The 12,351-nt window shown below is 43.6% G+C and overlaps 1 protein-coding gene across 4 annotated transcripts; it reads right to left on the bottom strand.

Annotated features, from left to right (window-relative positions):
• Window positions 1–1,010: 1,010 nt before the first annotated feature.
• Window positions 1,011–11,828, bottom strand: nocta (nocturnin a). Of its 4 annotated transcripts, none has more exons than XM_076738403.1 (3): window positions 11,422–11,828; window positions 2,735–3,028; window positions 1,011–2,442 (listed from the first exon to the last, which is right to left on the bottom strand). In XM_076738403.1, the coding sequence occupies exons 1-3, from the start codon at window positions 11,636–11,638 to the stop codon at window positions 1,556–1,558; spliced, it is 1,398 nt and encodes a 465-aa protein (XP_076594518.1). In that variant the 5' UTR covers window positions 11,639–11,828; the 3' UTR covers window positions 1,011–1,555. The 4 variants fall into 4 exon arrangements, with proteins under 4 accessions (XP_076594518.1, XP_076594519.1, XP_076594521.1 ...); XM_076738404.1 differs by having other exon boundaries at window positions 11,425–11,828; XM_076738406.1 differs by lacking the exon at window positions 11,422–11,828 and adding an exon at window positions 4,899–5,033.
• Window positions 11,829–12,351: the final 523 nt, after the last annotated feature.

The following is a 12,351-nucleotide window of genomic DNA, read 5'->3' as shown; positions in this document are numbered from 1 at the left end:
GCAGACCAGACACAACTTGCAGTGTGGAGGACCCCCCTGAGGAAACACTGGAATTACAAAAAATAAGAGAAGTTCATAAGATAATAAGTAAAGTAGATAAAATAGGGTAACATAATACAAAATATAAGACAGCAGAATAAAAGACATCAACGTAAGATAAATGATAAAAACGTAAGAAGAATTTAAAGGTCAGTTAAAAGCCTGATTAAAAAGGTGTGTCTTTAACCTTTTTTCTTCAACTACGTCTCAGATCCTGCTGAGGAAGACGATGCAAAACCAAACCAACTACAAAGAAAGCATTTGTCGAGCTGGATTTCCTTCCTTTGTGAACAAATTGCTGTTTCTATATTTTCAGCCCATTTCTGTTTGCTGCTGCTGCTGCTGCACGTGTTCTCAAATGCAGTGAATTAGGGACGTTGTGATCTCAGTCCTTTCATACTGGGTCTTCACAGGAAAGGATGTTCAAACACTGCTATGAAGGTGGCTTTTAGTTGTTGAATGCTTAAAATGAGATGTGAAACGAGCAGGACATCCAGCAGTCAGCATCTTGACTTTTCAAGATTCCATACAAGCCAAAAGCCATAGATTTTGCTCCAATTCCGTTGAACGAGTATCAGTGAGGTCTGCCATTGCTGCTGGCTGATGGGGTCTGGCTAGAGGAGTGAGATGGGGTTGAGGTCAGGACTCTGTGTAGGCCAGTAAACTTCTTCAGCACCCAAATGGGGAAAACTATTTCTTTATGGAGCTGTGTGTGTGTGTGTGTGTGTGTGTGTGTGTGTGTGGACACTGTCACACAAACTGCTGACATTAAGTGTGTTGGACACTGTTGTCTAAATTATCTTTGTATGCATATAAAGTGCAAACAGGTGTCCAGATATTTTGCATATGAATCCTACCCAGCAAACAGTGTGACCAGAAGCTCCATCCCATCCCTGTGTGAGCTGAAATAAAAGAAACAAAATCACAACATAATTCATCATCACTCACCAGGAAATCAAACAGGACAACAATAAGAGTAAAAATAATTACTTTATTTATATATTAACATTTCCCCTCATGTTCAGTGTAGTTACAGCAACAACATGATTACCAATCTCAAACGAAATAATTTATTTTAAAACTATATATATGTATAACCACTGATCGAAAGTATAAAGAGTAATTTAGTCACATTAAGTGATAATGTGCGTAATGGAAACAATAAATAAGCGTAGATGAACCCCTTAGCTGCCATTTCAGCTGAAGTTCACAACTCAGTGGATCAGATCCGAAACTCCTAAAAACTCCTAAAACTACAAAGATTTTATTCCCCATTATGATGTTCATTAAAATAAGGGCAACATCAGAGAAAGTGACACAGGCTTATATGTGTCTGTCTCATGTCTGCAAAATATTCACGCTCCAATCAGATTTCACTTGTTGACTTGACTCCACCCTCCGTCTGTTGGCTTCAAAATGAGCCTGAAACCAGTAGCTCCTGTCATGTTCTCTATCCTCACTCTGGTTTCCAGTAGAGGTTCAGTATTGTTTCTGGACATGCAGTCCACTCACTGTCCTATTGGTCCAGGACTGGCACCCGACACCTATGGGGCTGCTCCCTGAAACTGATGTCACAGAGCAATGATAAATGGTCGGAGGGGTAGTGGTAGGAGGGGAGGCGGTCGGGGCCGATCTGCTCCTCTGTGGGAATGTCCAGCAGGCACTCTACACTCAAAGCATCATGGGTATACCAGATATAGTCCAGAGTGCTGCAACTCTCTCCAGAGGGGCGGATCTTCCAGGTGGTATACGCTGGCTCTGTCTGTCCGTCAGAGCTCAGCAGCTTGTATGCAGAGTTCAGGCCAAGGGGGGAGGAGCTGAAGCGCCGGTAAACATCTTCTGAGGGTTCTGCATTGAAGTCCCCACAAACGATTAAAGGTACGTTGTCTGGCGTCACCTTGCTCTGGCTGCTGCTACCACCTCGGGACGTTATGCTGCGTAGACTTTGCAGCAGGTCGGCGCCCTGTGCACTCCGCAGCCTTTCCCAGCCGCTACGAGCTTTCAGATGGGTCACGGCCACGCATAACCGCTGGCCCGTCACCCGGCACGTCAGCGTCTGGACGATGGCCACCTGGTTGGTGGGCAGCATCTTGGCTGACAGCCGCAGGTGAGCTGTGGCCTGGAGGGAGAAGCGCGAGTGGCGATAGAACAGAGCGCAGCCGTCAGGACCATTATTCTGCTCTACATCCAGACAGGGTGACCAGGGTTTGGCCAGGAAGCTACTGTGGTAACCCAGGCTGGCCATGATTGGCTGGAAAGTGTCATAGTAGTGGTCCACTTCCTGTAGACACAGGATGTCGGGGCGGTAGGTGAGGATCTCCTCCAGGATCAGGTACTTTCTTTCTTGCCAGTTGAGAGCGTCCAGCGGACAGCGGATGAACCCGTCCTTCCCCTCACCAAGAGCTGGAAATAAAGAGAGACATGTTTATAACAATAATAATGATTATAATAGTTGTCAAGATAGTTTATTCAAAACCACAAATCACTTAACTCAGCAGGATTCTCCTTCTAGGACCATGAATGTCAAAACCTCATTTCAATCAGTCAAAAGAGATATTTCAGTCTGGTGACTGCTGTCCCTACAAGCAATCCATTAGCATGCCAGACATTAGTCCCTTGAGTTTGAATACGAAGTCTAACTTTCACTGAAGTCCTCACAAAGTCACAAATGTATGGTTCATCCACGGAGCTCTACCTTGTGCGAGTATGTTCCACTGCATGATTCGAATGGGGGGGTTGTGCTTGTGGTGGCAGGGAGCCATGCCGTTGGGATAGACCAGATCCCGGTGTGGCCGGGCTGGCCGTCTCTGCAGGGCTTCCTCGCACTCTCTGAGCAGCTGGTCCGGGTCAATCTCGGCCAGGTCCCGGTCCAGGTCTTGGTCTGGGTTCTCCTCCAGGTATGGGTCTGGTTGGGCCAAGGGGCTGCTGTTCAGTGACTGGGCCAATGTACCAAACAACCTGCTGCTGCTACTGCCGCCCATTGGACAAACTGATGGAGAGGACACAAGGGAGAAATGTGTGCTCATTAAAGGTGCCTTGTGTCTGAAGTTTGCTAACATTTGACATCATAAGCTAGTGGTCATACCAAAAAAGACCAAGACCAAGAAAGGTTGCATCGGCAAAACCTAAGTGCCATGAATTCAAATTTCTGTTAGTAAGACAGAGATTGTGTTATTTCTTCTTTCAAAAAAAACTTATGGAGGTCAACATAGTCCCACTTGTTATCAGTCCTCTGAGGCTCCAGTGTCTGCTCTCTAAAGATAGGTGTGAGCAGGAATCCTGAGGAAAACAACAGTGTTAGCCTGGCGGTTTCCATATGACTCTCATAAGGCTTTACCCCATGATGTCTACCAGGCAGGCAGAGGACTAGCATGAAAACGACTGAACTGAGAGACTGTGCACCTTCACTGCAAACCTAGTTAAAGACATACCAACTGTCTCTACTGTACACAGGACAAAGGTTTTGTTGTTATTTTGGTTACTTTGGCCATGACAAGTTTCAGGACATACTGACCAAACATTTGTTCAGACCACTGACTGATGTGCTAAGTCAACAAACAGTCCAACAACCCAGTACAAGCAAACATTCATCTAATTTTTAATAGACTGTTATCAGTCTGTCCACAACAAAGTCAGATTCTCCTTAAATCAGTGGCTGGTCAGTTGGTAGCTCAATCTGTCAGAAGCCAGACTGGACAGAGACTGCTGTGTCTGATGGTCTCAGATGACAGAAGAGACAGCTCAAACACAGCCGTGCAGGACAGTGTGAGACAGAGACAGAAGCACGTATGAAGACGAAGAAGCACAGCAGGTTGATTTTGGGTAATGTTGCTAAACCGGAGAAAACAAGTTGTTGCTCAAGTGTGAGCATACCAACACTATTATACTGAAATATAATCATGTGAAAAAGTCTTAAAGGAGTAACAGACAACAATCTCCCCTCTGAATGAATCCATTCAACTGTCTGGAATGCCGGAGGAATGAAACAAAGAGTTTTCCACAATCCCAACCTTGGAAAACCCCTCAGATGTCACAACAGGGTTTCAGAAATCTAAGTTTAACACCGCTGCACTTGATCTGTAATTTGATTTAAGGCTGTTTCAAAAAACACGATGATGCCAAAAACATGTCTTGTCTGTTTTGTAAATTTGGTGCTGTATATACACCCGTGAGAAAAAATACATAAAAAAAGGAATTTCGCTCAATTGTTACATTCCACTATCAATGGAACTTTAACCCGAGTACATGAAACAGAAATGCTGCATTTCCATCATGTTTTCCACACTGTTTCCACTGTTTCCTGTTTCAGAAATTTCCAAAACTGTCAAATAGGTGGTGTGGGCTCTCTGCTATCAACACTGCATATCATTTTTAGGACGTGATTAATCTTGATCGCAAACTTTCTGGAAAATCTGCTGAGAAACTGATAAAGAATAAAATAAGCAGGTAGGAATGTCTGTTTTTGGCTAGTCCACAGAAATAAACAGCCCAGTCGATGTAGTTCATGACACTGCTGGACGTATAAAAATACCCAGTGGTGCCATAAATCAGTTCTGCTCATTGATGTCTAACACTGCTCATTAAGGCAGTGTTAGACATCACATCAGACAGAGACTGAAGCTAAATGGTGCTCCACTATATGGTCTCCGCATACATCAGGTCCTCTCACCAAACCTGCTGCTGGATACCTGCTATGTTTCTTTGCTTGAACTCAGTTTTCCTTCACAGCCGTTACTCTGACAACACTGTTACAACGTTCTGGACCATAAGACCCTTTTTCACGTCTTTCTTTCAGACAGAACCGTTCATCTCCTGACTGCTGCCTGCCTCTGTCTCTGTGTCTAGTAGACATGTCTTACCCATGGCCTCCATGTCTGGTCAAAGCTTTCCTCCCTCTTCCTCGGTCTGACGAGCAGGACAATCCACCTCACTGTCAGTCACACCTGCCCTCTTTTATCCTCTTCCTTTCCATAGCTGTCCATGCTGTGACTCATCCTTTATCCCCCTCTCTCTGAATCATCAGTTCCCACCCCTCCCTCCCTCCCCCTCACTCCCTGGGTGACAGAATGACCTCTGGAGAGCTGGGAGACACAGTAAGCCTGTCTCAGACTTGAGGAGGGAGGGAGAGACTGGAGGACCAATGAACTCACTTCATTATCACAGTGGCCATAGTGACGAGAGATGCTGACTGAAGAACAGGAAGGAGAAAGGAAGATGGACTGTGGGGGGATAGGTGTGTAGTGTGTGTGTGTGTGTGTGTGTGTGTGTGTGTGTGTGTGTGTGTGTGTGTGTGTGTGTGTATTGTGTGGATAAGTGAACAAGTGGGTGGATTTCAAAGAACAATGTGCATGTGGGGATGACATGGGTTTTTGACATGGTTCTGCAGGCAAACAGTGTTCTGGTTAAGTGACAGAGGAAGGAAGAGAAAGACAGAGCGTGGGCTGCTCTCTTTGTCTGTGGCACATTTACGTGGTTAGAGACTTGTCTAACAGAGCTCAATTACTAATCTGATTTTGGGTCAGTTTGAACTATTTCCTGCACAGTGTTAGGCTTTAGGGTAAAAACCCACCACATGAATCACTTAAAACCCAGGAGGAGGATGGTTCTACCCAACTACACATGCATATACCCTAATGTAAATGGACTGTATTTATGTGCCGCTTTTCTGCCTGAACAGATTAAGAACTTCACAATTTGCCTTTTCATTGATACACATCCCTCTGTTTCAATGCTTTTCATACCAGTGTGCCATTAATGGAGAGAGTATCATTCTAAACACATGGTATGGAATAAGTATCTAAGATTCAACACTCTTGCTATTTTCATCATCGATTATATTTCTTTTATGATTAATCATTCAGCATAAAAGTCAGAAAATTGTGAAAAATACCCATTACAATTTCTCAGAGCTCAAAATGACATCTGACCCAAAAGCCTAAAGATATTCAACTGACAGTAAGAAAACAGCAAATCCTCACATTTTTAAAAACAGGAAAAAGTGAACGTTGAGCATTTTTGGAAGTTTAATTATCAAAATAGTTGATGAGAAATTTTCTGCCAGTTGACTCGTCATTTTTGTTCTAAAGTCCATGTATTATTCTCTGTTCCTTGCATAGAACACAAACCATGGCAGACACATTTGACACTTTAGGAGAGGAACTGATGGATTTTCAACATCACAGTACGCTGGATTGGATAATGTGTTTTATCGGCACCATCTTTGAAGATGTTTCAAATATTTTGTCCACCCTTTCAAGAATATAACAACAAGGATAACAGTCTACAGCCATGCTAATGTCTCTGTAAGGCTGTACTTGCTTTCAGATACATAAATGTTAGCTCACGATGACAAAGCTAACATGCTGATGTTTAGCCGGTAATGTTCAGCATGGTTGCCATCTTATTGTAGCATGTTTGCATGCTAACATGTGCCAATTAGCATGAAACCCAAAGTACAGCTGAGGCTGACAGGAATGTCAGTTGTACAGATGTTTAACCATGAACTTAAGTATTGGACAGGCTGATATTTGAACCTGATGACAGCACTAAAGGGATCACCAAAGGTCTAATAACTCATCCCTTGGGATCATAAAAGTCTGCACAACATTTTAAGGCCCTACATTCAAAATGTGTTAAGATATCTCAGTCAAACCCTACCAACCAAATGGGATGGACGTCCCTTGAGCCACACCACCAGCTTGGCTAGAAACCTCTCAATACAACACAGTGCAAAAGGCCAGCGCTAGCTGTGGCCTCACAAAGACCAGACCATTGTATGAGCTCCACTCTGACACAGCATCAGTTAAAACTGAACATGTACAAGCAATGTCTCTCTGGCACATGTCAGGCTACTGCTTTGCTTTTTGCTGCAAACAATCGGATTATTTCATCTAACTATATAATGACTTGAAGTCCAGATGCTGATCAAATCTCCAATGACGATGTCATCAGTCAAACTGCATCCTATCTGTATTATTGGAGGGGAATGACACTGACTGGACCAGATCGAACCGTTGGCCTCATATAAGCATACGACAAAAGGTACTTACATGGATCAAAATGGATGAAGGAAACACACACACACACAGACACACACAGACACACACAGACACACACAGACACACACGGACACAGTTTCCAGTCTGTTCACTGGTCATTCACCTAGTGCTCTTCTTCTCTTTCTGCTTGCCGTCCCTCGCTCCCCTTCCTTCACTGTCTATGCACAGCTGGACTGAGTGGGAGCAGAGAATGTGCTGGACGTGGGTATGGAAGGACAGCCTGACTCTCCTGAGACAGCCCCACTGACTGCTGCTGTAGCAGCCAGATGAAGGACGTGACTCACCCACTCACTGACTGGCCCATTCAAGAATGCTCTCCCTCTCTCACACACACACACGCACGCACGCACACACACACCAGTGCACACACAGAATGAGAGCTCTACAGCATAGGCAACCCAGAGAGGAAACTCAGTAAAATGGAACGACAATCAGCAACAAACTGCCAGGCAGGCAAAGAATTCTCATTCACTTTATGTGACCGTCTCCATGCATCGTATGCGTGTCCTGAGATGCCAATCACACGCCACGAGATAAGAATGCCAGTATGGCCTGCAGCCAGTACACTCAAAAATATAATTCTGTTGAAATTCTAGATGATTAAAGACCCAAACCAACAGTGAATGTAACCTACTAACAACTACTGTGTGTCTATCAAAGCTTGACACATCTTGCCATAGAGCTCCACTGTTGTCAAAAAACTATTAAATTACATCTGTGAGCCAAACTGTTGCACTGGGCGACGTGTTCCTTCATTACCATGAACACACACTCACTGTTGTTTATTTGGACTCAGCATATGCGCATCCACTGTCCTGCTGGCCCAAATGTTGATTAGATCTCAAATGAGGATTGATCCACGGCTGAATCAGTCCTGAATAAATGCCCTGTTTCCTCCTGAATGAGTGACATTTGATAAAAAGTTGTGTGCTCTGTCTGTGCTTTCACAGATCCACATCTTCAGTAGGAATCGTAGACAGGGTAGGGAAGTCACTGTGTAGTAGTAATAGTGGTTGCTGTAATGGAACAAGCAACAATAACAGGCACAGTAGTTTGAGCACGAAGTGTTGCTCGCAAAGTGAGTTTCAGACAAATCATATCTGTATTTGCTGCATTGAGCAGGAAACCTGCAACTCAGAGCAGCATCATTCTCGCCCTCTTTTTTCACTCAAACTGTTTTTCTTGTCTCTGTAGTAAAGAACAGAGCACGTGGTGGCAGACGTTCAGTTCCAGGACTGAGTGAAGCTGCTGTTGAATAACAAGCTGAGTGGTGCTGGTCACGCACACACAGATCAAATTCCAGGCCATCGTCTCCTCTGCTGTGGCAGCCACATGCCGAGTAACTGAATTACCCGAGTCACCTATTAGATTAAGTGATACACAGTGAAGAATGAATGTGGGACTGTCCCGTACGTCTGTGACACCGAGCCGTCTGTGGAACAGCGGAATTCCACTGAAAGACAGACAGAAAGATGATACAGGCAGCCATTGTTTCAACTGAAGCCATAAGCAACACTAAAATCTCTACTATTGATTGCTGTTCTCCACATCTGATAAAGCAAATGTGCCAATAGTATCTGCACATAACAAATGTAACCGCTCTGAATTCAGTGATTTTATAGCTGTACAAACAGACCAAACTTCATCACAGTCACCAGATCAGCTTTGTGTTTTAGTTTTAGTGCTGCTCTGTCAACACTGCAAAGCTAACCCAAGAGATTTAACTTTTTCAAGCTAATTAATATATGCCTGGGTGGTTATGTAACTGGACCTGACCAATCCCATTACAGGTGGAGGCCAGCACAGACCTGCATGGAGTCAGATTAGGAGTTTTAGCCTCCAGAGGCCTCAAACACAGAAACCATTAAAAAGTGGCTAATTTAAGGCACCACTTTGCTGCTGACCCAGGCCACGTGGGAATGTGCACGAGACCTGACCTGTTTCCTTGTGACACATCAGCCCCTCAGCCCATTTGTCAGCTGCATGTGTGGCTCTAAATGCAGGACTAAATGCAGCGAGATAAGAACGCAGTGTCATGGTTTACAGTGGCAGGAAGGAAACTGAGGCGGCTCCAGCAGATTACTCGAGGTACCTGCTTAAGAGCCACAAGTGAGAACATCAAGAACATCCTGTGTGACAGTTCCAGAGAGGGAATAAATAGAAGTGGTTACTTAGCGGGAGCAGTGTTAGCTGCCATGGCTGAAGAGATGAAAGAAAGACCACCACTGACAGAAAATGAGCTGACAGGTCATCAGGGTAGTGTTACAGATTAACTGTCAATTGATTTGATAAACTTGATTGACGTTTCATTTGAAACAGTGCTGCTGTGATGATCAACTGGGCTGCGTTACTGTCTACCATTCAACACCCAGCTGACGTTCATCCTTCACAGCAAGAGATTTTAGTTACTTCCGCCCTAAATGTCAATTAAAAAACCACAACCACTGACTAACTGCCAACAAATACCTGGTTTATGAACAACATAAATAACGTAAACCAATGTTTAAATGTAAATGGTGATTTGGATAACTGAGGATTTCTTGAACTAAAACTAAATATAATGCTCACATTTCCATTTGATATGGTTAATGTTTCGGGTGGAGGTAACAAAAAGTCCTCGCTGTAAAGGATAAATGTCAGGTGGGTGTTGAATGGTAGACAGTAACACAGCCCACCTGATCATCAGAGTAACACGGTTTAAAAAAAAATGTCAATCAAGTTTATCAAATCACCCCTCAATTCTTCAATTCACATTCATTTCATCGCTGGCACTGCTAATTTCATAAGGAGCTTTAACCATAAATGGCAACTTTGTGTTGAATGTAATGAATGAGTGAATGAATGTAAGAAGAGGAAAATGATGAAACATGGCTCATCATGACCATTTTAGTCAAATTGGCCTTAATTGAATCAAATCACTTGATATTTTCTCACTCCATTTTTCATTTCACATCCATACTTCCACCCTCTTTCCCATGAAGATCATGTCACAGTCTACCAATAAGAGACCCTTCAGTAAAGACTGTGTCACAGTATTTATTATTTTGGGCACATTCTGGCAGAAACAGTTACTTTTCTTCTTCATTCCAAACTAGATATAAATCAATTACCAAAGCTAATGATTTAATTAATTAATTCACAATAATTCTGATAAAGTTATATCTAGCAGTAACTGGTCCGGGACAACCATGACACTGAGGATTTCTCTTATTGCATAAAAGCTTCCCAAACAATAAGCCACGGATTAATAAGGAGATTAAAAGTCTTATACAGTAAACGTAATATCTGAGAGTTTTGACAGTTGGTTGGACACAAGACATGGAAATATCATCTTGAGATTTTATCAACTAAATGACTTGAAGTAATTGTTATTCACAAGTGTATTTTCCATTTCCAAACTAATTGTTTAAGTGATGAATCACTGGCTGGTTCCAGGCTGGCGAATATGACAATATGTTTTTCTCTGTTTTAAATTGTTGCAGACTGAATATCTTTGGGTTTGTACTGTTGGTCAGAAAAAACAAGACATTTGAAGATGATGGTCTTTGGAAAGTATTTCACCATCCTGACATCGTATAAACTTTACATTAGAAAAGAAAAAGTGCAGTTGTGTCAGTGAAACTGCAGACGGCAGGTGTTCAGAAAGGAGCTCTTGTACATTGATGCAGATATCTAAAAACTTTGAAGTTTTGGGTTTAGAAAAACAGTAAATTTGGCTTCCAGCTCATACTGTTCAGATGACTCGCAGACCAAATTACCGCTTTCAGGAACATTCTGTTCTGTGCAGAAACAGCTGTTTCCACATGGCTTCACTATCCTATGGTGACATTTCCTGGTTGGTTCAGGTGTAATTTCTGTAATGGCTGTGCCCTTTTAAAGCCATTCGAGCTTATTTGTTCCTACTGGTAAGTGAGTTGTTACAGAGAGGCCGATATAGACGGCCACAGGTCGGTCAGTGGGGCTCTGTGAGGTGGAAAGACTCCTGAGAGGAGGTGACTGTTGCATCATCACCTTCGCATACGAAATGACAACAAAAGTAGGCCTGATTTTAAGACGGTTTTGCAGTTGAGGTGAAATGTTAATAACGTTACTTACACAGCTGTAACTGTCACAAACGGTAACGCTAAACCTACAAAACAACTAAAATCTTTTGAGCCTTCGTGTGGTAAAACCCGATCAGTATGAGTAACTTCTGTAAATGAGTCAGACACTGATGAGTAAGAGCACTTTAAACGTTCAAATTTTTGAACGTAGTTTGGTAGAAAGGCCCTGTCAGCCTGGTCTCACTGGTGGTGAATACCAAAAGACATACTGAGGTGTACACTACCTGGTGCTGCCCCAGTATTGGATGCTCCGCTTTGGTTCAGCTGGGGACAGGTCCCTTTGCTTCCCCCTCCGACAACGACACCGGGGTGACAGTGCCGTGTTCCCGCCGGGGCTGAGACCGCTCCCGGTGAAAACGTTCTCCTGGCGGTCGGTCCCCCCCGCGAAGACACACACAGCTGGCTGAATAAAGTCGAACAGCGACGAGCTGGATTCATTCTTTACTGTACCGAGTCCAACGGACAGCGAACTGTAAGTTACTGGCAGTGTGCCGCTCTTTTCACATATGCTAACGAAACAGAGCCATTTAATCAACAAAAAGCTAGAGAATGTTCCCCAACACGTGGCTACACAAGGTTAACTTAGCTGGTTTTCTCTCTGGGTTTTTGAAGGTAAGAGAAAGCCGGCAAAAGTTACATCATATTTTTCTAGTGAGCCAGGAAACGCCGGCAACCGAGGGGTTAGCAAATGATGGGCTAGTCCGTAATGCTTTACCGAGGGCACCAAAATAGATTAGAATTGACTATAGCTATAGTAAGTGAATATAATACTTTTGAAATGTATCTAACTGTTTCATTTCCTTTGCAAACGGATAAAAGTCTAAATTAAAAAAGCTGTACACACGTATCCCCCTCTTGTCATCAATGGTTCGTGCCGCGCTGATACTTAAGCGGAAACCTGAGAGAATAGGGCCTCATCTCTCCTGAACAAACCAATCAGCGTTCAGTGCGGTGATTGGACAGGGATGACGCATACCTATGCGGCTCTGACGTTAACAGCACGTCCCTTCCCGCACGCATGTTCCTCATGTTGTACTTCGTTTAGTGTTCTCAAATTATATCGTCTTCCTCTGAAAGTTAGCCCTGTAAACCCTTAAGAGCAGCCTGGCCTAGATCAGCCAACATACTGCCTGCCAGTCAACGTAAAGAAT

This window comes from Chaetodon auriga, chromosome 9, assembly GCF_051107435.1.
Source record: "Chaetodon auriga isolate fChaAug3 chromosome 9, fChaAug3.hap1, whole genome shotgun sequence".
Taxonomy (NCBI): domain Eukaryota; kingdom Metazoa; phylum Chordata; class Actinopteri; order Chaetodontiformes; family Chaetodontidae; genus Chaetodon; species Chaetodon auriga.
The sequence above is the reverse complement of the archived record's forward strand: the minus strand, read 5'-3'. Positions and strand labels throughout refer to the sequence as shown.

Coding starts and splice junctions, on each gene's coding strand:
- nocta (XM_076738403.1), bottom strand. CDS start 11,638: ATGAATCCAGCTCGTCGCTGTTCGACTTTATTCAGCCAGCTGTGTGTG. Junction 3,029..11,421: donor TACTGGGGCAGCACCAGGTA/GTGTACACCTCA, acceptor CCTCTCCATCAG/TTTGTCCAATGGGCGGCAGT. Junction 2,443..2,734: donor GTGGAACATACTCGCACAAG/GTAGAGCTCCGT, acceptor CTTTATTTCCAG/CTCTTGGTGAGGGGAAGGAC.